The 26,075-nt window shown below is 41.8% G+C and overlaps 2 protein-coding genes and 1 long non-coding RNA gene across 6 annotated transcripts in view; 2 read left to right on the plus strand and 1 right to left on the minus strand.

The window, feature by feature from the left end:
- beat-Ib (beaten path Ib) overlaps positions 1-7,684 on the minus strand; it is a 54,012-nt gene extending 46,328 nt beyond the window's left edge. The window contains exon 1 of the mRNA XM_017168568.3: positions 7,485-7,684. The gene's annotated coding sequence lies outside the window, so the exon portion shown is untranslated. The remainder of the gene's footprint in view (positions 1-7,484) is intronic.
- On the plus strand, positions 3,332-4,836 carry LOC108075928 (uncharacterized). Of its 2 annotated transcripts, none has more exons than XM_017168565.3 (5): positions 3,332-3,463; positions 3,511-3,606; positions 3,655-4,050; positions 4,115-4,428; positions 4,491-4,836. In XM_017168565.3, the coding sequence occupies exons 1-5, from the start codon at positions 3,426-3,428 to the stop codon at positions 4,715-4,717; spliced, it is 1,071 nt and encodes a 356-aa protein (XP_017024054.1). In that variant the 5' UTR covers positions 3,332-3,425; the 3' UTR covers positions 4,718-4,836. The 2 variants fall into 2 exon arrangements, with proteins under 2 accessions (XP_017024054.1, XP_017024055.1); XM_017168566.3 differs by having other exon boundaries at positions 3,385-3,463; positions 3,517-3,606.
- Positions 5,627-7,745, plus strand: LOC121502393 (uncharacterized). Of its 3 annotated transcripts, none has more exons than XR_005990969.2 (4): positions 5,627-5,762; positions 5,822-5,914; positions 5,969-6,035; positions 7,655-7,745. It is a non-coding gene; the product is annotated as an uncharacterized lncRNA (long non-coding RNA). The 3 variants fall into 3 exon arrangements; XR_011444311.1 differs by lacking the exon at positions 7,655-7,745 and adding an exon at positions 6,472-6,604; XR_011444310.1 differs by lacking the exon at positions 7,655-7,745 and having other exon boundaries at positions 5,969-6,523.
- The last annotated feature ends 18,330 nt before the right edge of the window (positions 7,746-26,075 follow it).

Below are 26,075 nucleotides of genomic sequence, written 5' to 3' on the forward strand. Positions count from 1 at the left end.
TCTCCGGCACTTCGCTTTATGACTTTATTTTCGCCTCCTCCCGTCGTCCGGCAGTTAATACATTTTTATAGACTTGCCAAACTACTTAACCGCCCACCGGCGGCTTATTTCGCCCTCACTTTCTGTGTCTCTCTATTAGCTTTTCGCGTGCTTTGTCATTGCCGTTAATAGACTTACCTCGCCTCCTTCGGCTTACAGGACGCGAAGCCGAGACAGAGCGTTGGGGCCAACTGGCCACTTGCCAGAGGAACGGCTGAGGCTCAGGTGTAGCCATAAAAAAATTGGTCAACGCCGCGTATGCGTAATGCGCGAATGCCGTTTTATTTATGCGCTAATAGGCCTTCAAAAGATTTAATGACTGCCAGGGTTCGTTAACCGCTGTAAAAGACTTGAGGTTTACAGGGAATTTATTCTAACAAGGAAATGGAAAACAAATTGTCCTGCTTAACTTCGGTTCTCTTTTGTAATTTAGAAAAATTAAATTACTTAAAGATATATGAAAACAACACTCAACAGAAAGGCTAAGCTCAATTTTTGTGAAAATATTCACATGCATCCTGTTTGCTTGCAAATTCTGTTTACATTTGCCAACATTTTTGCAGACTTCAGCAGCAGCTGCAGATCGAGAGGAACAACAAAGGACATGGAGCCGTCTTAGTTGGCCATGTATTTCGGTTGTCGTAGTCTGAAGCTGTCCTTAACACACATCAAAGGCATTATTAACACCGCATACACAAGCAGGCCCCCAAAATGATGCCTTCAAGGGGCCAAAAACCCAAAACATGTGTCGTTGGCCCTGTTTTGTCAGGGTGTGTGTGCGTGCGAGTGGCCCTATGTGCGAGTATACAAGTATTTATGAGCCATGTACATAGATGGCAGGCACACATACATACATATAACAACTGCTTTTGGCGTGCATTAAGTGGTCTTAACTTTCCACACAAGGACATGCTTTTTGTGGTCTTTAAAATTATTTTTCGCCCCACATGCGGGGGTGGCAAAGTTTCCATCAGAACGTCTGTGCGGCCAATAAAACTTATATTAGTCTGGCAGGCAATATAATGCCAACGCATTTTCTTTAAATTTGCTGCAAGGATCAAATTCTTAGCACGCTTCGGTTTGCTTGAAAATATTTAGCTTAAGGCTTTGCTCTGGTTGTCTTTAATGATCTGTAGCTTCTTACTTAACGGAATAACTTATTTTCAAATCGCATTGCAGTATACAATTTACGTTCGTAGAAGTTTTTCACCTTTCCTTCCCCCCTGAAACTCGTCAATTTAATGCTCCCCTGCCAGCTACACGTAATCCCACATATTTGTCTGGGCTGGGGGGCAACTTGAAATTTACAGCTGCCAATTTGGAAGTCAGAGCCCGTCTGACCCTTTTTTCCTTTGGCTCATCAATGAACCAATAAAGTATGCTTCGGGAAAAATTGAGGGTAAAGGGCCAGCAATTGATGTTTTATTTACTCGTTATATGTGTGAGCCATACAAATGCAGTTTGGTAAATGTTTACCTCTCCATTCGCTCCCTTGTTTTCTCTGCAAAATCAGGTTAACGAAGACCTGTCTTCTGGGGCAATTGGGATGCGTGATCAATTTTCCTCAACGGAAACGGGAAGCGGGGAAAGCAAGTTGCTGCAATTAGCAGCCGAGACCAAGAATGCAAAATTCAGTCAAAGAATTTCCGATGCAAGGCAGACTTGTGCAGCCTAAAAAATTGAAATTTTAGCGAGAAACGGAAGCTGCCAAAATGTACACTTGCCCAAGCTCAGAATAAATATTAATAATTAACTTATAAATAAAATGTGAAAAGTAAAGTAAAATTCTAATTCAAACGTTTGCATTGGAGAAGCATTTGTATTTTTTTGGAATTATACCCCTTTTCCATTCACTTTAGGCTTAATTGCATCTGCTCCCCATTTGGTTCAGTGCATCCTTCCGTGTTGGCTTTTCCTCAATGTCGACTGCGACACTTCAAAGTTCACGTTGTCGCCGAGTTAGAGAGTAATGAAAGTTGCGTGTGCCTCCTTGTCTGAAAATCGGCGAAGGACGCGGATGAGGACGAGGACGAGGACGTGACGACGTTAAGTCGCGGGGCGGCTGCATTCAAATTAAATAGCATTTTGATGAATATTGATCGATTGCCTGGGCCTTGGGGCAAATTAGAAGCGCAAACCGCATTGACAAAGTTTTTATTTGTGCGCCGCGGGCGAGTGGTTGGTGGTTCAGGGGTTGAAAGTTTAGCCTTCACAGTTTGGCAGAGGACGATCTAGGGGGTTTGAAATTATTTGCAATTTGAATTCAATTTAAAGTGGACAGTTTAATTGGGGCATCTGTTCAGTTGAATGTTTCAGCTTAGCGAGACAAGAGAATGTGTTTTTTAAACATTGTCTGCATTTCCTTAATCGATATAATCGAATAATCGAGTTTTCGCATCATAAAAGAGAACCCATTGCATAACTCTCACATCTGAAGGACTCGTAACATTTGTTTAATATGAAAGAACACTCGGCTGCCAAGTCAAGTCAGCGTTAAAGCATTTTCGTAATGGAAGCTACAAAGTGCTTCAGTTTTTCCAGACGACAACAGAGCCGCTGTGCAAGGCAATGTCCTTCGGATGGGACACAATGCAGGCAGCCACCGGAAATGAGTAAACAAGCGTCAAATAGTGAAAACAGCGACCCAGTACAATGCAATACCCGGTCCCAGCTCGTAGTCCTTGCAGCCTCGGCACCCTCCTCCTTGGCTTCTCAGTGCTGGCCTGCTCCTTTCCGAGCCCCAGCACAAAAATACAAATAAATGAAACATTAAACGAGACAAGGACCAGAGCCGGGGCTCTCGACGGCGCACTGGCGAGGGAGGACGAAAAATGAGCACCGAAGACAACAACCGGATATCCTGGAACTTTATAAGGAGGAGCTCCCTGGCAGGCACCCGAAAAAAGGACAACAAAGCCAGCAGCAACGACGACAAGGACAGCGAAGTTTATTTTAACTTTTGATTTCCGCATTTCTTGGTACGCCCCGTCCCCGTCCCTCCTGGCCAAGTGCATTGGCAAATGATTGCATTGAGTGGCAAAGTTGCGCCTTCCCTGGAATATCGAGCGAGCCGGATCGCCATTAAAAATGTATTAAATGCGCGACTATCTGGCTCTCTGCCTCTCTAAAGGCGTAAAATGTAAGGATGATAGATGGTTTCGGGTTTACTTGTACTGGACAAAGTGCGATTGTAATTATATATATTAGTGTTAACAGTAAAAATCCTTTTATTAAATTATATTTATTCCAAATTGTGGTTTAAATTTGGAAAATTTCTAAACTCTCCTAGGAACTTGGCTTACCCATCAACTTGGCCTTGACTTTCAGGTCTGTTCTACGGCTTCTAGGTGGAATATACTTCTGCATTTTCTTAGATAACTTTTCTAATGAGTAATTTCAACATGAAGCTCAACACAACCCCAGTGTAAGAATTTACCGTACACAGAAAAACTTATCATAATTGTTTCTTAGCTATAGCGATTCCGAAATATCTTTAGAAGATTGGTCATCTGAAGAGGAAGTTGAGGAGAACTCGGCATGTTCGTCTGTGGTGGTGACCTTGCCACGGTGAGTAGTCCACCTGTTCTCCCCGATATCTCTAACCATTCTCTGCAGCACACTAAGACTGATCTTGGATTATAAGCAGTTCAAGGCGGCTCAACTTATTCAGCGACACATTCGGGGCTGGCTGGTGCGTACTAACTTGCGGAAACTCAAGCTCGCTACGGTGGTGATTCAGAAGTGGTGGCGCCGATACATGGCACAGAAGAACCTCATCGTCGTGGCCGAAACCAAATTACAGCTGGCCGTAGTGCAGCTGTACAACTTGAGTGCCACCCTGATTCAGAAAGTCTTTCGTGGCTGGTGGTACCGGAAGCAAGGCATCGACATGAGAAAGCTCAGGCATCTGCAGATGTCCATGTCAGAGTACATAATCCGTATTCTGGGCAATTGCTTAAATGAGCTCAAGGACAAGGCCATGCTTCCAGGAGTCAGAATTCGTCTTCCGCAGTGAGCTAATTGACTTAAAATTAAAATGAACTTGAAATCGGTTTACTAATGAGATCTTGTCTAGGAAGTGCAACGAAACGATAGAACAGCTGGTTTCCACATTCGACTATCGCATATACAATGGCCGCGCCTGCTACAGAATGGAGCAGACAAAACAAGAAATCAATGATTTGCGAAACTCTTTCAAGGTGTCTGCAGATTATACCAACGTTCCCTTTCGTGGATTCGACTATAAAGAACTTTGCGAGAGACATGTCTCGTCCTTGGAAGTGGTTGAGCAAACCCCTGAGGCCATCGAATTGATTCGGAAATTTGTGGCCGGAAAGGCCGATATGAACCTGAAGTCAAAGTATATACGCAAATCGAAGATTGCAGCGAGTAAGTCAATTGACTGGCCTTTTTTAGCAGAGTCTAAACTATAATTTTCCATCTGTTTGCAGGCAAGTTAACTTATCGGCTAGATAAAAAAACAGCCTTCTTTAAGCGCATCACTCGCGACATGAAGAAGTGGCATAACGCGAATGGGGATAAGGTCCTACCGAAGGAAATATTCAAAAATACCGATATGAAGGTCCTTCTGGAGGAGGCCCAAGAGAACCTAGAGGATATATTCGGCAGACTGGGGCTGTGCATTTGTGGAGCATCCGCCGAGATTGCTGATAATTAAAAAGTTCTTCACACCTTTGTATATTTTGTAAGGTATAATTTACAAAAATGTAAAGCTTTTAAGCTACTTGAGATCTGCAGAGGCAGCCAATAGAAATAAAATCATGTACTTTGTCAGCATTTTGGAATCTTTTACCTGCTTTCACTGAAACTTTTCCCAAAAATGAACACATGAATGTATGAGCAGTGTGAGCCTTTTAAGCCAGACTTTCTTTGACCCCTTCGATGCCATGACTGCCCTGTATTTGTGTTGATTCCGCACACACAAGGTATGTACGTAGGTTCAATATTGGCAACAAATTAAATTTAATTATGTTTGCTGTTGCAGCCAAAAAGAAGCGCCTTAGCAAAAAGTGAAGCACAATTTGCCAACTCGGTAAATATTTGCCAACTGACGCTAATGAACTTGGGCATACAAATAAGCAAAGGCAAAGGTTTTGGGGCTCCCAGAGAGCTGTGCAGAATATAATTTTCCCCACAGATTGGTCGGGCTCTCAATTGTGTCGCTGGGCTCCATTGAAGAGTTTCTCCCAGCACTTTTCACGAATAAAATAAGATGAAAGAAGCGGCTGGGAAAATACGTCTGAAATAAAAGAAAATTGGCTAAGGAGCCGAGAACGTGTGTGCAGAAAAAATCTTTGCTATTGATTGTGTGTGACTGGTATTTACACATTCCTCCTTTCTCGCATGGGAAGCGCGTGGCATGGCCATTGTGAGGCCACAGAAGTCAACATTCCGTTCTATTTCCTCTGATTCCTGGAAGGTCTGTGTGCTCCCAGGGCTCAGTTGGGGTTAAGGGACTGAAGCACGATACGAGTATTCACTTTTTGTTTTAAACAAGCAAGCAAAGTAGTCTGGCATTTTTGATTCACCCCCAAAATCGACTCGACTTCGAAGGCGGCCAGGAATATTCTGTTCAATTCCAAATTCCAGAGTGAACACATCTCCTAGCTCAGTAAAAACAAAGTACAAAGTAAATCTTTTGGCTAGGTTTAAGCATAAAGTGAAAAAGAGAGACAAACAGAGAATGAATTTATAAAAAACAGGTTAGCATATCTCGTAGCTTAATTCTTTGGAACTATTATTCTAAAAACTCGGCTTTTAGAATACAGAAAAGATGTACACAATCCGGCCTGCATTTCCCTAGACGGATTCCAAGACACACATGAGAATGGTTCGTCACATAAGCATAGGACAGGTAAGACTATCATACATAATACCTTACCAAAATAATCTATATTTTGATTTCCAGAATTTTCTTGAAGCTTGCGCTTAAAGTTGTTACCCGAATGATTCCTTATACAAACAATGCGTAACAGGTAAGACCGGAAATTAATTTTCCAGATTTTTATACCCTTGCAGGGTATTATAATTTTAGTCAGAAGTTTGCAACGCAGTGAAGGAGACGTTTCCGACCCTATAAAGTATATATATTCTTGATCAGCATCAACAGGGGAATCTTTCTAGACATGCCCGGAAGAAATCGATTTTTTGGCCATTTTTGCGAAATTTGATAAGGGGTTACATCATTAAAATCAGCAAAAATGGCCAAAAATTTTCATTTTAAATTTGGTATGCAGTTTTTTTAAATTAATAAAAACTAAAACAAAACTGCTTTCCGAATCGAAATTAATGCATTTTTGGCTTAGTTATGATATATTTTAATTGTTACCTGCAAGGGTATACAAACTTTGTTTGGCTGGCCAAAGTTAGCTTTCTTTCTTGTTAACTAATAGATTATCTCTTCCCCAACAGATAATTTTTACAAATTGTACAAAGCATCGATATAATAACAGCATTAATATAATAAAATTAACCATACACTTATAAGCAAGTGAGATTTTTTTATGGTTTGGGCCAGACAAAAAAAGAACATGCTAATTAAGCCAAAAGTGGGTCAGAAAAACAGCGGAATAACAGTGAACAAGAGCTAAGAATAATGCTAGTCATAGGGAAAAAAAAACTGCGGAGAAACTGAATTAACCCAAATATGCAAATAAATTTGCCAGCAAAATGGAAACAAGTCTGGGCCAAGTTGCACATTAACTTCCGCAGCTCATTAAGTCACTGTCAGTTCCCGGGGCGGGAAGCTGGCGGAAAAAAAAATATATATAAATTTATGTGACGCCAACTGGACGACAGGCGACCACTGAACAGAGCCCCAGTCCCTCGAAAATCGACGTGGAACTTTTCTCAGAGCAAAAAAAACACAACAAAAATAAAATATCTTCTCTGTGAAAAAGTAGGGTGCGTGGGAGGTGTTTACAACCCCTCCCATGTATTTAGATAAATCAACGGGGGGGTCGCAAAAAATTGTTGAAAAGGTTGGAATGAAAATGTCGACGCTTTAAATGAAAACCGAGAAAACAAAAATCTCTTTTTGGGGGCACCCTCTTTCCGCACACTTTAATTAGGTCGTTTCCCTTATTTTGTTTTTATTTTTCTGTCCTATATAGGAAATGCCAGGAATTTTTTTGCTGTTTGAACCGAAGGTCAGGGACTGACTTGGGTCTCCAAAAAAGGCGGGGCAGGCCAAACTAATTAGTGGCCATTTTGTGGGTGCTCGCAGTTTAATTAAATTATAATATGAATTTAATTGAAAGCTGAAAAAAGTGAATGTCCTTCGAAAAGACATTTAAAAGGGAGACGTTTTTCAATAATATTTTTGAAGGGATTCTTAAAGGAACAAGTTAAATTTTAGGCTTCTTGAGCAGCAGCCTTGCTAAGTGAAGTTTATATTTGAAACAGATATATTAATACCTACTTACTTATTATATTATATTTTCAGTCACTTGAATTGTATTTATATATTTTTTGTTTAATTAGAGTTTTTAATGATTCGGCATGATTTGTGTTTATCGTTTTCTTTTTATTTCACGCACATTAAACAGATTGCGGGTCTTTAATTTAATTTCCTGTTTTCGTTATTATTGCAAAGGGGATAATCCTCCGCATGCGGCGTTATAATAAAGCACACGCGCTGCGAGAATCGAGAGTCAAGTCGGCGGAAAGAAATGGGACTGTAAACACCACGGATACGTTATATTATTATCACTCATACGCAGTGTTAGCGGCAAAGGAGTCCTCAATTTGGAATGTTTGCCTTGTGTGCTTTTGCAGAGGAGTTCACAACTTTTTTTTGACAGTGTAGCCGTGGCCGTTGTTCGTCTGAGATCCAATTCGTTGCGCGTTATCAATGAAACTGCTGATTTTTCTCGTCATCGTCGCCAGCATCGCCCCAAAAAGGACATTCGCTCGTGGCCATTCGGCAGTCCTTTCATCCCCTCTCTCTCTCTCTCGCAGGGCGCGACTCTCTCGCTCTCAACTTAACGAAGGTGCCGAAGTGTATATAGTCCTCGGCGAGAGACACTCTCTGTTTCCTGGCAGGGCCATTTAACGTTCAGGATATTTTGAAGCTGTAGTGCCATTATTACTTTAAAAGTTTTCATAAAACATTTGATAAAAACTTAAAATTATATAAACAATAAACACTGTAATTTTTGTAGAGTAGAATAAATAAAACACTAAATTGTCTTTTGTAAGGCACTGTTAATCTAGGGATTTTATTAAATATCCAGAGTCCCAAAAATGTTAAAATAGGGGGAAATTATTGTTATGATGTAAAGTAATTTCAAGTAAGTATTTAAATTCATATTTATATTTATTACGATTTTAATATAAATAAATATTTTTAATATAATATTTTTACTATAATATATTAATAATAGGAATTAAATAATTTCCATAGTGTTTCTTTTACCTAGTAAGTCAAACAACTTTGAATATTTTTATTTGCTCGTTTTTTGAGTTCAATAAAAATAAAAATTTTATTTAAATCAACCCAAAATTTAATTTAAAAAAATATTTAAATTTTTGTGGCATTTACACAAATAGTCCGTATTTGTAAAAATACCTAAAATACCTCAGTTTAGTGGTTTCTTCGTATAGATTTCCAATGAATGATGGGATGTCTGACTATCCAGTACACAAAGTCGGAGAAATAGATATAAATAATATGTTTTTTTTCTATTAAGTGATCTCGAAAACAAAAAACAACTTTATATAACTTTTTATTAATTGAAAAACTTGCGTTTAGACCACATTTCCGCGCCCTCACACGTCAGTCTAATCGCTGGGCGAGGTTCAATTAATTGCCGCTAATTGGGAATTATGCGTTTACCGCTTGGTGCAGAGTCAGAGGAATTAGTGTAAGCCATCAGCCTCACCTCTCTTCCCACGCCCACACAGTGTTTCAAGGCGCCTCAATGTGTTTCGCTTTGCCAACACATACTTAAAGCACTGAAAATCTTTTATGACACGTTATTAGTTGGCCCAGGACAAGGGGAAAGCCGCGGTTCGGGGAAGGGCAGGTTGGGGTTGGGGCTGAGGAGAGACGGCTCAGACAGCGAGCTTTAATATGCTTAATGTAATTATGAGAATCGCATAGAAGGGCGCCGCATCTCTGAATACAAATGAAAGCGTAATTCGTGAAAAGGACGAAGCACGGCTAGGACGTACCTGTGACTGTCATAAAAATACCCATACAAAATCACGCGATTTTTATTGTTGCCTGCGGAAAGCAGGAGAAAATTAAATGTGCATTTTGAATGCTTCAGGCTGTAAGGAGTTTTTAAAATTATAATCGTTAATTGGTTTCTCAAGTCTCTCCCTTAAGGTTATATTGTACATATAAAGAAAATTTTAAGTACAAGAATATAAACACATTTAAATGTCAACTTGATCTAGTTCGCCTGTCTTGGCTAATTGTTTTAAACATTTCGCTTTTAGCTATTTGTAAAGTGTCCGTCAAATATATTTCTGCATCACCTCATAAACTCCAACCTGGCAATAAAATGCGACCATAGATCAGGACAGCTCCTTTATATTTACATTATGCAAACATATTTATTCCTTCGCTCCGAAATTCTTTGCGAAACTGACTTTGCGGCTAATGCAGATGGCAGGCGAAGCGAAGCGTAAAATGCTTTGTAAATTATTATGCCAAGACCCCAAGTCGGGGTGGGTGCTTAGACCCCACATACTATGCACAAAAATATATTTTTTTCCAGAGATAAACAAAGTATTTTCGCTGGTGGCTGCGGGGCGGCATGTGTTGTGTCATAAATTTCAATTGACTTATGAATATGGAGGGTGCTCTTTGCCCACGGAAAGTTTTTAGCGCCCACACGTGCCTATAAGCCCACGAATATTGTTTAAATTTATTTCTCGCTTTGCTAATTCTGTCTTCCCAAAAGATATTTTTTTTTAAAGAATTTCCTTTCTGAAATCTTGGTTGCTTTTGGAGTATAAAATGAGCCTAAATGTGCCCCTAATCTTGATATTATTATTATTTCTTTTTTGTAAGCAAACAAGCAAAACTCAACTCCGAATGCCAGCAATATTCAGTTCAATTCTAAATTTCAGTGAGAGCTCAGCTCCCAGATTAATTTTATATAAGTAAATATCTTGGCTAGGTTTAAGCATAAAGTAAAATCCAGGTCAATTACCATTTTCCTCAATTATAAAGAACTATTTAATATGACAAATTTAGCGGCTTGAGTAGAGTATAAGAATCTCAGTTTTATAATTAACACTTTATATTGCATAAATTTATATGTGTACCGTTTTTCTCCATGAATCTGTCAAATCTCTCGCCGAGCCGCCAATCCCTAAAGTTGCGACCAAGTCCAATGCATCATTTTTATGTGAAAAATTTTAGAACTGCCTAAGCGCTTAATGTGCCCCCAGCTTTGGAGGAAAACCTCTACGACCAGAGTTTCCGCCACTCCTTCTCGCTCTCTCTCTCACACACATCCGGACAGTCTTGCTCTGTCTCAGAGCACCCGAAGGATATTAACAATAATCTAACCAAATTAACCCAAAGCACTAAAGTGTAAGTGACATTAAGTTAATTTTCGTGTGCGCCATCGAAGAGAGAAGCGAGTTGGGGAAAAAAAATAACGAAAAAGCTGAAACAAAGGAAGTGGCAATGGGGAAAAACTTACGTTTTATTTTACTTTTGGTTGTTTTTTTGTATTTTTTTGCTTCTGTCCCTGCTGCTGTTGGTTGCATCAACTGTGCAAAATTTCCCACGAGATCAATCAGCCGCAGGCTGGAACAGGACGGGCAACAGCAGCTGATGCTGCTGCTGCAGAGGGGGAAACCAGCTCGGATCCTGTTCCTCGATGTTGTGGCTTTTGTTGTTATTACTGCCTCTTTGCAACTTTTCCTTTTGTGTAACTTTGACCTGCTCAGCTCGCAGCGCTTCCTTCGTTCTTTTGCCGTATTGTCTACAAGTAGGAGCAGCTTCTCTCCCCCCCAAAAGTATATACGTGTGCGGGGGATTTTTTGTTTTCACCTTTTGGCATTGGGAGCTCGTCGGAGTGTGCGGCTAATGAAGCGAGAGTTGATGAGGCGAGCCAGGTCAGAGGCACCCAGAGTTCGACTCCAGGGGCGGGCTTAGCAGATACTAAGGACGAGCTGACACAAGAAGTTCCTGGTAAAATAAAGTTTTTCGCCAAAGTTGAAGATAAGCTTTATTACCTTGATATTAATTGGTTGACAGACATGTTGTTTTATATATTTTTAACAAATTTAGTTTATATTGTATTAATAGATATAAAATTAAATTAAATCCTTTGAAGTTTACTAAAATTTCAACCACCCTCAAGCACCAAGTAATCCGCTTTTGCCGCCACTTCTGTCCTAGGAATCTCTTAAAAAACAGCTAGGCCAATTGACCAGAAACCAAAAGTTGTCTCTCATTAACAGGAAACACTTCAAAGAAACCCATAAGCCAGGAAACTTGGCGCTAATTGTCTCGGTGTGCGCACGCATTGGAGGTCGAGGTCCTCCGAACTATGCCGCAAAAAGAAAGCCACTTGATTGATTAATGGATGTCAAGCGCCAGCGCCAGCGTCGAGGTGACAAGTGACCAAGTCAAGTCGGGCGGGGATTTGCCGCCACTAAATGATGTGCCAAATTAGACACGACCCGGAGAGGCCAGCACTGACTCTCCTCCGCCCCCGGGTCAGTGGGGAGCCCGGCCAGAAGCGTATGCAATAAACCGTCAAAATGGCGTCCGGCAAACGACTAGAAAATGGCCACGTGCTCCATTTATTTGGGGTCCCTTTTTCGGAACCGACATCTGTATGCCGAAACATTTAATTTTGCGCCCCAGAATTCGATGTAGTGGTTCTTGCACAACTTGCACTTCCGTCTACTTTTGCACTTCCGCCCCGTTTGGGCAACCAACCTGAGCCCGAGCCCCGGATCCGAGTCCCTCCCCCAAAATGGAGTTCGGGGTCCATTGCGGATGTCCGCGTGGCAATTTTAATGCAATTTTTATGCGCCCGCTTTCGGCTTCCGATTTTTTATTTCTTTTTTTTTTTCAGCGCGTCCGTGTCCTTCTCTCCGCCATTTGCCTTTTATCGTGTGCCATAATAGCAGTTTGTCTCTCCCCCGACTGCAGTTTTTGGCCAGGAGCCGGGGAGATGGGGCTTCCAGGAGGGGCTCCTGCATCCTCTCGAGCGGATGTCAAGGTATATTGTGAGCAGCCATATTTGGCTGTATTTGGGTTAAAGACTTTGGGTATTAGAGTGCATAATTGCACTTTTTATGGTTTGCAGAAATGTAACAGCTCTTCAAAAGCTTTGCGCTGTGTTTAATTTAAAAATAAAAAATATTCTCTTTATTTTTCATATCTTGCCTATACATTCTTTTAATACTATTTTTAAGCAACTATTCGTTAACGGTTTGTATTACCTTATATCAACTATTAATTCTTGTATTCAATATAAAACAAAAGCCATTACAGAGCCCTTGTCGAAAATGTCTGTTATAAACTTTTAAACAGTTTCCCAAAATGTCCACAAACAAAAAAAACGGGCATGGAAAATTTGAGCATAACCATTTTGCTTGCAGAAACCGCAAGACAGTGTTGTAAACTAAGACCAGCACGCCCCAACACCCCTTTCTTCTTGGGAGGAAAAGTTGTTGTTGTTCTAGAGCCCAAGAAAATTTCTATAAAAAGGCATAATAGACGTCAGAAAATGTCTGTGACAGCGGCAGTAGAAAACTACAACAAAAGCATCAATAAACAGTGTAAAAGACAGTTACTGGAATGGAGTGCCACAACGAGTGGGAAAAGCGGAGTGGGTGCACAGAGAACAAAAGGGGATGACTTGTAAAATCCATGGTATTTGTGTTTTGAAATCGATAAAATGTATTTGAAGGATAACAGTGTATCAAGTTAAACCTTTGGCTTGTTACCTTAATTATCAAATGTCTTAGAACTTATTATGATGTGGCTCTTTTTTGCGTTCGATTTTGTGGCTCATTTTGTTGCCAATAAAAAATCCCATTAGTGAAATTGTTTTATTTGTATACATCGCTGCGAATAAGATTATTTATATATAGATATTTAGACTCTCGAAGCGTCAACACGGAATAAGAAATCAGATTTAAGGGACCCGCATTTCGCAGCACATTTTATTTTTCTGTGTGGAACAAGGGACAACCCTGGGACTTGAGGTTGAGGCTGAGCCGTAAAGCTTCCGCTCATATTTTTATCGGCCCTAGAGTGGGCCAGGAGCGTGGGCGGTGGTTATACGTCAAAGATGCTTTATTGGGCGGGACAAACAAAGCCTGCAAGGGAAAAGGGTGAACGGCAAATTTAAAGTTGTGCGGTTGCTGTAAGGCCCCCCGATTCCCGCCCGAATCAGGAGCTGGCCACCACCAACAGCTGCCAATGATGCAAACAAACAAAATGCTCCGGGCGGGATTTTAAAAAGCACTTTGCGAAGGCCAACAGAAGATCGTGTGGCACGCTGGGCGCAGGCACAGGGGCGTGGCAACTGCCTGCGGCAACTATAAGCCGAGTGTGTGTGCGTGTGCGGGTGTGTCTGCGGACATGGGGCTCTGGGCGGCTTGATGGGAACACAAATTTGCAAAATATTGACAAGCGACTCGTCGTCGTTGCCGGGGCATAATTTAATAAATCAATATTTTATTAGCTGAAAAATATGCGTGAGCCGATGTCACAGAAGGGGAATATTTGGCTGACAAGCAGATAAGAGAGGCGAACGACAACATATTGGAATTTTCCTTGAATATGGTGCATTCATGTAATTAAATATCACAATATTCACACAAATAAAGCTATTTTCTTGCCCATTCAAATGCAATCACACAAGCCTTTTGCCATTCTGTCAACAATAAACAATATGAAGTGCAAAATAAACACCTTTCTGTGTCAGTAAGGTTACGACAAAGGTATTGAGTTAATCTGTCATATTCTGGAAAATTGATTTAAGGTCTTCAAATACAATAAAGGAGCCTAAGGAAATTAAAATCTCAAAGGAAAAACAAACCATTAGTTTTAGTAGAAATTAATTTTTCAATTTTATTTCCAAACCAAACCGTTTTTAATCAGCTTGTCAAACGAAAACATTTAAAGTTCTAAATAAACACATAGACTTCTTTGGCAGATTGTTGTTATAACAAGTGTTTAAATGTAATGTAAGGATTCCTCTCAATTGGGGCTCTTGTCACAAGTATTATTCGCTTTGTCCGAGCCTGCGAAGCCTTTCAAACGAATCCTGCAGTTGAAGCGAGGAGGTGGAAAAGTTTTCGGGTTTTGTTTTCTTGTTGTTTCTGGCGCTATACGCACTCGGCAGAAATGCTCAACTGGCTGCTCTTTTCATTACTTATTTCTTTATGACGCTAATGTCCTTAATTCGTCAGTGTTAACCTAATTTCGCAAGATGGCAAGTGCGATGCCGGAGGGAACTTGGGTGGCAAAGGCAACACAGCAGCAACAGCAACAGCAACAGCCACAGCCACAGCTATGGCAATACGACGACAGGCCAGAGGAAAATAGAAAGAATTATGCCAAGAAAGTTTTCTATTTTGTCGCAGCGGGCAAAAGTTTTGCGGCCACTGCGACGACTCGCCTGAAAGTATACTACGTATCCTGGCCAAGTCCTTTGTGCGACACTCGCCGATTGTTGCCGCTCCCCATTCGCCACTCTGGCCGCTCTGTCCCCTCTGGCCCCCTGGGAGAGTGTGTGTTTTAGTGCGCATTCCCAAAGGCCATATAAATCATAATAATTTTGCAATGTAGCATTGGCCAAAGAGCATCCGAAGAAGCGCCGGCATATCCTTGTGGCATGTCTTTTATTTGCTACGTGTTGATGTCCTTTTGATGGCTCTTCTCCTGGCCCATTCTCTGAGTCCTGGATCCTATTCCCCTCTCCGCATATCGGGTCGGCCCCCGGGGCCAAATGACTGCCGCACAAACCGCCAAGCGACTAACAGAGGAACTGAACAACCGACAGACAGACCGACCGTCGATGTCCTGCCCTCGTCCTGTCTCCCGTCACCGTTTCCATTTCAGTTCTGGTCGTAGTCGTGGTCCTGCTCCTGTGCGTGCGTGCGTGCCGCCCTGTATTTGTAATTCCTGGCAGCATGTCCAGCATAAAAATATACTTAAGTGATTTCTCTTGATTCACTTACATAGATTTGGGTTACATTTCTGCTGGCCTGGCGCTCCTATTTTTGGTTCGCCTCGACGTTCTTCAAAGCAAATAAATAATTTTTATGATGGCATGCAGCCCATTCCAATCCATTCTGCTCCATTTCGGCCCTGGTCCCGACTGATCCTTCATTTAATTTCGCTTAAAAGCGTCAAAAGTTAAGCTGTAATCATTTAAATGATTTATTTAGCTTGATTTACCATATCCCTCAGATCTTTTGCTTGGCTTGACATTTCCTCTTTTTGTGGCATTGGGTTGGGATGCCTTTCCTTGCTCCTTTGCTCCTTTGCTCCTTTGCTCTTTGGTCTGTCTCTGGAGATTTATTCCGTCTTTGCTCGGGGTTGGAGGACATTCTCAATCATAATTTGTTGTGGCGTCGAAGTGATTATAATAGATTTATATGCATATCGTATGCAAAAAGGTGAAATTTAATGTTTATTTTGGGTTAGCAGGCGCCGGACGAGGGTCGTGGGACTGGCGAGGGACTTTACTCCGCATAGAATTGTTTAATTTATGATTTGGCAGCGGGTAAGGTCAGAGATTGCCTTCAATGGTGACTCGTAAATAAGGGAAAAGATTGCAGGAAATGTGTATTTATTAAAAGTTGCTCATTTTATTCAAAGAATTAAGACGGCTTGCGATAACTTTCATGTATATTTGATGAATAATGAGGTCAAGATATATTTTAAAACTTTAAATAGTTATAAATTTTAAAGTAAGCTTTTTTAATAGTTATTTCTCCTCAAAAGAAAGGAATTACAATTCTTAATTGGAATCCATGTTCCCTCATACTCTTATCCTTCTAGAAAAATTCATTTATTCAGTGTAGTCCTTCTCCTGTCCGGGAAAGTTGCTCGGAAATCCTAGATTAATCTCTGGGGGAGAAAGGAAATCTCTTTTCGATAAATATTCGAAAATATGCAACAACTGCTGGCAACAAAAGCCAGCTCAGCGCTTATCCTTGACCTCAGAGCGAGCTCCGAGTCATTAGGAGATTTTTGCGTTGCACACGAAAATTGTTTTAATTGTTATTTACTTTTCCGCTCTCTGCCCGAAAGGCAAAGGCAACAATAGCAGCAGAATCCGAAGCGGAGGCAAAAGTGCTGGAAAACAGCGCTAATGACCAACTTTTGGCAAGCGGCAAACAAAAAATGCATGCCATGCATTGCAGTGTTGATCCTGCCCACGTCCTCGTCCTCGTCCCGCTTCTTCCTCGGCTCCTGCTGTTGTTCTTGTCGCTGCTGTCGTAGTTCTAGTCGTCGAAAACACTCAAAACCCATTAGGCAACACTTTATGCTTAGTTTGAAGTTTGGAAACATACAAAAAATAAAAGCATAGGCCAAAGGACACTCTGTAGCTATCCTATCGACTCGAGTTTATCCTGGAATCTGTGGGAGGTAAACAACAAATAAATAGAAAATTTAAAATCAATCTATAACTTAAGCTATACTTTTTTGGGTATTAAAATATTGGAAGCTTAAAAATACGAAAGCAGATTAAGTACTCTTTCTATAATTATAACTTTAAAATATTATTTAATCCAGAATAATATCAAAATGTATACTCCCGATTCCCACAGTTACTGAGCAGAAATACACATACAAAAAAGATGAAAAAATACAAAAGAAAAGAAATGAAAAAGTATCACAACGAAAACTAGAGAAACGAAAAGAAATAACCTCTAGGCGACGGCGGGCCAAGTGAATTTTGCATATTAGCAGAGCATAGGATAACCTTGAGGGGGTCGTGTGGGGAGAATATGTTTGCTGGCACTGTAAAAACACTCCTCAGTTATACAGGAACAACTCTAAGCGAGACCTTGCTTTGGAGGGGCTAAGGTGCTGGGGGAGAATTCAAAATGCAGCCTTGCTACGCCTCGCCCACAGCCTCCCCAACCTCGCCCGTGCAATGCAAATGAATGGGCCACGCCCTGAGGTCCTACGCCCAAGCTGCAGACGAAGAGTCTCCTCCTCCCAGAAGTTTCCCCCTCCGAAAACGGCGACTCTGCGAAGGGCAAACGTGAATGCGAAAGGGAAACAGCTGCTGTAGGCGTTGCGTTTACTATGAAAATTACCCCACTTACAGTGTTGACAAACGAGCTGACGATGAGCGCACACAAACACCGGATGAAGATGAATAAGCGGCATGGGAGGGGGCGACTGAAAGGATCACCGGCTGCTCCAAGGATGTGTATCTTTGGAGCAAATAGAAACCAGTCTAGAAAAAAAATTTGGTATTCTAGACTTTGTGGTCTTTAATTGGACTTCAATCCTCTTATTACTTCTAACAAATTAATTATTGGAGCCAACAAAAAACACAAACTGCCTTAACAACTGTTATTTTGGTTGGTAAAGAGAGTACACATTTCAAATGAACGCTAAAACTTGAATTAATCTCCTAGGAAACCCATTTCGTAATTGTCTACACGAGCTATCCCAATGGATATCAGGTGATAATCTATATAACTGTGGGCAAATGCGTTTCGGTTTCCAGTTCCATTCCTGGAGGCTTCTGTCTTAAGCACTTTAACCGCACTGCCGGCTTTGTGCTGGCCGACTGGCAGGCGTATTAACATAAATCGAATGCGCGCCACAGGACGAGCAGACCCGTCTCCACTCCTTTGACACTCGCAAATCACTCAACGCCATGATAGATGTATTCAGCAAACGCCACCTTTTCGACTCCGACCGCTGTTCGCAGAGCATCGTTTAACGCAATAGCGCCAACTATAAATTTTAAATTAATTTTGAAGTGCAGCCGGAGCTGCAGAGTTACAGAGCTCCGTTTGGCGAAGGCCACCCATCAACGGGCTAAGGGAGGCTTGGCCGAACGGGAGTGGTGTTGGCGGAGTGCTGGTGGAGTGACGACACACATGACACGCATTTTATTGCGCGTCAGTCGCCGCAACTGACAGAGAACGAAGCTCTGAGATGGGTTCTTCCGTTGCGTCTGAATCCTTTTTAGGCCCTTACCAAGGGGTACTAAGGAATTGTGCATAAGCCTAACCTACAGGTTAATAGATATAATATAATATATAAATAAAATATATAAATGTGCTATTGTAAAGTATACATTTGGTTGGAATAATATATGTTTCCTTCTTTCTATACACAAAAACTAAAAGAAGGGTATTTACTGAAACGGTACTAGGAGGAAATGAACTCATTTTCATGTTTCTTTTTTTGGGTCTCTCTCGGATGACGACTCCTGGCTTCTTGAGCGCTTTGTTGTCTGTCATTACAAGTGCATAAATTATTGTAACCACATTTGGCGGCGACAGGGAAAAGCAGCGGAGCGAACCGAGCCGGAGGAGTCCTTGTTGGTGGCGCAATGGTGGCGGAGAGGTGGTGCCATTGGTGTCATCGGTGGTGGTGGTGGTGGTGGTGGTGGTGGCCATTGCAACAGTTGCCAGTTTTCAGTTTTCAGTTGCTGATGCCGCTGATGACATGACAAAATATTTTCCCAACTGACTTTTGTTCAGTTTCCCCGCCCATTCCCCCGAAAATGTTGCTTTTGACTTTGATGCCAAAGCCACGCCAAATGTGTCATTCTCCCCAACTCAAACCCACTGAACCCCTGACCACCCACCACCGCCCCCTCTGTGACCTTTGCTCAGTTGATGTCAGAAGAAGGAGTTACGGATGCAGGCAGGGTGCGTGTGTGGATGCAGCCCCGTGGCTGCCGCCCGTCTTTTTGTGCATTTCATCGTAGATTCTATCATTTTCTACTCGCATGCTTCAGCGAATTTTGGAATTTTCAATTTGTTCAGAAATTTTTGTAGCATCGCCCGCTCGAAGCCCTTGCCGCCCCTCGATCCACCGCCAAGAATTTATTGAGTTCTTGTCGGACCGAGCAGGGTGTGCGGGTAAGAAGGAGATGCGTGCGCCGCAAATGGGCGGGGCGGGTGCTCTAAAGTTTCCATCAATTCTTGGACACTGCAGGATTAATCCGAAAATTTTGACTCATTACTGGAAATTACAAAGCACAAGTCTTGAATATAAAGTCTTGAATTCGGTAAAAAAACATTAAAAATATAAAACTAAATAAAATAGAAAAGTTTCTCTGTCCCATCTCATTTGTTTTTCTGTCTATCTCTCCTAGCAACCCCAATGGAAAGACTTATGTTTCAAATACCCATACAAAATTAATTGATATTATCCATAATTTCTGACCCTTGACCTCTTCGCCCCATTCAAGCCGATTAAACTGGCCAAAATCGAAATCAAAACTCAATTTGCCAAATGCCAAACATTATTTTATACTTATTATGCCCATGCCAAACTCTGGACTCAACTCGAGTCCAAATTTATTGCTGACCATGTCGGGCATAAATATAATTTAGATATGTATTTATTTTAAGCGAAAACTTTGCCACTGCAGACGCAGCACGAATAGAAGAAGATATAGTATGTATATTTATAAGCACTGTCAATAATAAAACGCTTGATAAATGCTTAGAAAATGTGCTCAGAAATGTTTTACATGCGAATTAACGCCATAAATTTGATGCCGCCAAACAAAGGGCCAGAAGATTTGTTGGTTGAACACTCACACACAGACTCAGCCGTTTGTGTGGGGGCCAAGAAAAAGTTTGATTGGAAAACACATTTGTGATTTATTTGCGCAAACATTTAATAAATTGCCCTCGGAATATATTTATTTTATGCGACTTTCTCGGACCGTAGGCTGGACTCTCCCACCTTCACCTAGTAAATCTCCTACGAATTTCCTGCACCGAGCAAATAACTTGATTAAAAAACCGCAAAAACCTATTTGAGGGCCCCAAAGACCGCAGCAACTGTTTGGTTTGGCCTGCTCCTTCCCTTTTGGCCACAATGTTATGGCCGCCGCAATCCGATTCGATGTGTAATTTAACACGAAATGGAAAGCGATTGGCAGGAGCCCGTGTGTGTGTGCGGCGAGTCTGTGTGTCGGTTGACCAGGTGCCGGACAGGCCCGGTCTGTGCACCTGAATCCGAATCGTACACCTGGCCGACAGTGACGCCCTCTCAGGTCTCGGAATCTCAGCTGGGGCCGGCCAGCTACATTTCCGGGTCAGTTTATGGCCGCTGTCGGAGTTTACGGGCCAGAATCACATAATCCCAGGGGATTTGTCTTAGCGAAGGGCGCGGATAGAAATTGTGCGTTCAACGCTGGGGAGGTGGGAGGATTTCCGAATATTTCTATTTGTGGAATCTGTTCGCGACCAGAATTTGATTCGCATTCGGGAACACTGAGAGTTAAGTCAACGAGATGACATCTTGAGCGGTTGGAAAAGTGAAAAGAAAACTTGAAAAGGGGAAGGCTTTCATCAGAATTGGAACAGATGATGTCCTATGAAGGATTTCAAATCAATTGGCAAATTCAATTTATTAACAGATATAATCTTTACTAGTATTCGAAGTATTTTATTACACATATTTTGATATTTTCAAGACTTTTCAGACTTACAGATTATTTTCTTTCTCCTTTTTCCCATGCTTTTTGATATGTTAACTATATCAATATGTAATAAATATATTTATATTGTACAAGTATTTCTTGTGACCCATCATCATGCAAAATCTCTCCATGAAGAACCTTGGAATGGTGGCCACATTTTCTGCAGACATTTTCGATTAAAATGCGCAGCATACTTTTATGCGCATATTCGCACAATCACTCACACACACTCAGGCAAAGGGGCACAGATTTCCATCAAGGACTTCCGCCAAGCCCACTTCAACAGCACAAATAATTAAGTTTTTTCTCTAACTTTTTCGATGTCCTGGCTGTTGGTAGCGGCGGGTCTTGGTTGTCTCTGTGCTCCTGCTTCTGCTCCTGCTCCTCGACACGTAACTTTCAATGTGTAAAAACTTTTGCATTTCATGTCCTGTACCCACACACACACACACACAAGCAAATACAGAGCAAAAGAGCGGTGCATAAAATGTTTGTAAGTGACGTTGAAATTGAGACACTTGTCGCTTAATTGTTTTTCGAGTTTCCACACATAAAAAAGGGGAAGGCGAACACTGTCCTTCTATTGTTGTTTTTGCTGGCTGCCGAGACGTGCCTGGGAAATTGAAAAGGACTCTCTGCCTTTGCCTTTTTTAGGGGAATTATTTACACTCCTCATTTCAGTGGTGTTCCCCGCAGGATCCCCTCGGTATCTGTTCGGTGTGCTCGGCTTTTTAGATTCTCGTGCCTGCGTGGGCGTGGTCCTCGTCCTCGTCCTCGTCCTGGGCCCAGCTGCATTCGCCTGTGGTTACTCGTCTGCAGATTATTTTAAGTAATTATCAAGCGATTTGCGTAAAGGTCTTGAGTGTCTCAACTTCTGAAGGGGTCCCTGATGACGATGGGGGCGGGCATTAAACATGTAAATTTAAGCAGCTAAGTGGAAGACAGTTGCATGTAATTGCGGTGGCAGGGTGCCAGGGCCAAAGGAGAACGACTTTTATATTCGTAAGCCATGAAAAGATGCAATTAAAGAGCACTTGGAGAATGTTTTTCAACCCATTTCGACAACTGCAGTTCGTTGTGAGTAGTTTTCGTTATTAGTCCTGAGTCTTACTTCTTGTTTTTGGCAACCTTTTCCATATTGAAGTTTTTACTACAGCTTTTACATTAATATAAAATATATACTAAGAGTAAATAATAAATTAAAAAACATAAACTTAGATCCCGACAATTTATTAGGGGTCAAAAAGCTGCAATTCTGGAGCAAGGACCTCATGTAGTAGCGAGTCCTTTTGGACAAACGATCAACGGTCGGCTGACCTACCTAAACACACTGCATTTAATACAATTTCGTGTGGCCTGTGGATAGATACTATTTCACTTGGCAGGCAGGCTGACTGACAGACTGTCGGGCTGTGACATCTCCGGGAGGAGCAGGGAAGCCTACTGGACTGGGGCTTGCTGCCTGATGTTATATAACTTATTACGACCATAATTAACACTAAATTCCCCAAATGGCAACGGACAACTGTCAGCTGCAAAATCATTTGCCATTTGCGGCGAGTCGCCGGAACAAAGTTCGCATGCAGCCTGCTGAATGCGCCAGTCCCTCGTCTCCCTTCGCTCCTGTCTCATGTGCTGCAGGATTCGGGCAGTAAGGGTCCTCATCGCAGCCCAGTGACCCCTCCGTAGCTCCTTGGCCTAGGACTGCTGCTGCTGACTTATGCGATGCGTCGTGCTGCAGCAAATTATAAAATGTTTGCCTTGCCGCATTTCCACACATCACACAAGTCATGTCCTGCTGTTCTCTCCGGGTGCCCTAAGATTTGTCCTGCCCTATTCTCCTTATCCTTATCTCCTTATAGCCGTAATCAAATTAGCAAGAGCGAGATGAATTTGGGTTATATCTTGCAGATGCAATTGCTCTTCCCCCAAAGAGCCAGGAAAATAATAATTTCGTTAAATTAGTAGAATTACAAGGTAGTATTCAGTTAATGATCTTACACAAATACAAAATACTTATACCTATCCTAGGGCTCAGTTGGGTTATTTTGTTGATGGTTTGCCATGAGTACTTCAAGTTTCATAAGCACTCAAAATTAAGGCAAAGTTTAAAGCAATTATTACATTGAAATGCATATCCACCAGCCTATGAATTCGATAACTTATGAAACCCCTCATTAGACTGCCAGATAATATCATATTTAATATAGTAACCGTATGGATTATTCGCATTAATCTTGCTCATGCCCTTTCATACGACTATCGGGTTTCTGTCGGTATTATCCTGGCTTTATGGGGAGCTTCGTATCACAGCAGCAAACAAACACACTAATTGAAGGCTGAAATCTGCAGGGCTCTGCTCTTTCTCCGGAATAGCGATTCGCTGCAGTTCTCGACTCCATCTGGCCCACTCTGTAGGGTCCTAACTCCCCAATCAATACAACATTGCTGCCGGGGAGATGCCGAAATTTCACGTCTCACCGCACCACAAGTCCGCCCGCCGCTGCACACACATGCAATTGCAATCGAGTTTTGAGTTACACAACCACAAATAGACAAGCCGTCCTTCCAGTTGAGTCATCAGGATTCAAGAGGAGCAGGGCTCAGGCGGGGAGAGGGTTCTATCGTTTGGCCAAGACAGTCGACACACTAAGAGAAACCAAGCTAAATGTCTTAACTGAATAAATGAAATTATTTAGACTGCTTAGAGCTTCCGAAAATATACTATTTGTTGTTAGTAAAAGCTATATACCTAACAAAAACTTTCCACATTTCAGCATTTCTTGTTAGTGAATTGTAAGTAAATTTTCTTTTGAGTGCAATGACCGACGTTTATGATTGCTGCAAACAAAGGGTACGATGACTGCACTTGAAATTGATAATTACGAGGGGCAATATTTGTCTATTGTCGCTGCGGAGGCCTTTGAATGCCAATCGAACAGCTTTATTGATTACTCATTAAACCGCCGCCTGTGCATGGCAAATTTATAGCTGCGCATTCTGGAATTTCGGACAATGAGCAATAACACTTCATTCTTCAAAACGCAGACACTTATTGGCTACCGACGATGCAAGATCTATGTAATTGGTTAGCTTCCACTACTCCAGTTTCCAGCAAAATTGATGGCCGTAATTAGTTAACAGATATTGTTTATGGCTTGGAAAATATGTTAGCCAAGTTGGAACAAAACTTTCGCATGCTGCCTCGAAAAAGGGTAACCAGCCAACAAGTAGAAGCCAGGCAACCATCTATCTCTTCCATCGCTTGTTATCAGACAATACTCTACCATGTTGTTTGTCCAATGCAAAAGTTTTCAATATGCAAAAGCTTCAGTGCCGCAGTACCCGCCCCTTTTACCCCAACCCGATATCGGTCTGAGTGTGGCCAGGTGTTTTATGCAAAAAAATATTTTCATAGATAAAAGTTTTGCGTCACGAAGAACACAAACAGGACTAACAAGCAAGAAGTAGGTGTCCTTGGCAGACTTTTGCCGCTCTCGGAACAGTGACTTGGCGAAAACTTAACAATGTCCATAAACTTATGCGAATTAAATGTTAGCTTTGTCAACTTTAAGGGAAGGCGTGACCAGGGTTAAGTAAAAATTTAGCTAAACAAGGTTTTGGTTTTCTTTAAAGAGTTTGCCAATAATATTATTATTTATTTTATAAAATATATTTATAGCCATTTGGCTAGTACCTCCCTCCTCTGTGTGTCATCTTGTTAACTGAAACTAAACAGTACAAACATGGCTGTCAACAACTGGAACATTTACCGCATGGCCATTACCCACAGCTCGGCGCTGGAATGACAGGACATGTTGTGGCCACTGGCTACTGGGGCTACCACACACCCCCATTTGGTTATTTTTCTCCGTGATGGGGCAGGGATCCATGTGAGGCCACTTTTCTGCCCGTTCTTAATTGTTTAGAAACGTTTCAGTAATGCTAGAATTAAACGGTTGCAAGTTAAAATATCAATGTTTTAGTCTTGATCAGTAGAATTCTAAAACATACGCGTGAAAATACGTTGATCTGCCTTGGGATCCCAACAATCTTGGCTATGACAGCTTGACACTTTTCAGCCATGCCTTTTTTATGAAACTTTATCGCAAATACTTTTATAAAAATTGCCGGCTGCCCGGTTGGCCAACTTTTCTGGTCATTTTTTTGGCTTTGCCCTGACAGCTGGCCTGTGGCCACGCCCTCGCCACTGACATGTTCCACTTGCCAAACACCGATACCCACTCATCCGAACACCTCTCATCGCTGGTGTGCCTCCGGCCAATTCATAAATTAGACTTTGCATGCAATTGCGAATCATTTTCCATCTCCTCCGCCGTCGCCGCCCTTTCCAGCTCTCGGTTCTTGGGGCGTCAGTTCTGCCGCATTGAGCACTCGATTTATAGGATCACAAATTCTATTTGCATTACAAAAAAAAAGAAGAATGAAAGAGGAAAAACTGAAAATAGGAAAAGGCAGCAAATATGTTTTTACCAATTTCTGGACGATTATCAAGGAAAATAACGAAAAGCGGTGGCCCAATTTTAAAAATTTTTCTCTTTGCCGCCATTTTGGAAAAATAAATTCAATAATTTATTGCCCCCAAAAATAACTGGCTGTATATGCGATAACAGCTGCTGCAAATATTTAATCAAAACGCTACAATTTAAAGGCGGCCCCAAAAATGCCCAATAAAAAACAAACCCAATGGAAAATTGTTTGACAAACGGCAGCCGACTCGCCGGCAAAAAAGCGAACCCCTCGGGGCTAAATGTGAACTGTATTATCACCTCAAATGTGTGTAATAAAGTGCCGAAGAGGCCTCTGACACAAAGCAGTTCTGTCCCCCGCCCACCATGACACAAAACGGCAACAAAGTAGGCGAAGGGTAGCATATGACAATGGGAGCCAGAGCCCCTCGATTCCAGAACGAGTACCAGGCCCAGGACCCAAGCCCAGGCCAGAACAAAGGCCCCGGCCAATGGAGTTATCACTGTGCGCCAGACGGGCGATTCAGCCAGCGAATGGGGAGCAGCGGGCACATGCGCAAATAAATAAATTACCCGGGGGCCGCAAGTCATCTTCTTAGCCCACACAGGTGCCGTGGTCTCATCAGCCATTGACTAGAAATATTTTTAAAGTCACAGGCACCGACCTTAAAGCTTAAGTTCGAATAGCTTTAAGAGCTCTTGGCTCTTGTTAAACTGAGGATTAATATTAATAAATAATAAATGTATAAAGCCAAACAAAATATTTTGTGTGCGATGTTGTTGTTTCCCACGAAAATCATATTGATTGGTATTTTGAATCATAACTTATTGTTTCTCTACAATAAAATCAGAATAATATAATAAGGAGACCTTGGAATTAGGTGCTTAGGTG

This window comes from Drosophila kikkawai, chromosome 2L (assembly GCF_030179895.1).
Source record: "Drosophila kikkawai strain 14028-0561.14 chromosome 2L, DkikHiC1v2, whole genome shotgun sequence".
NCBI classification, from domain to species: domain Eukaryota; kingdom Metazoa; phylum Arthropoda; class Insecta; order Diptera; family Drosophilidae; genus Drosophila; species Drosophila kikkawai.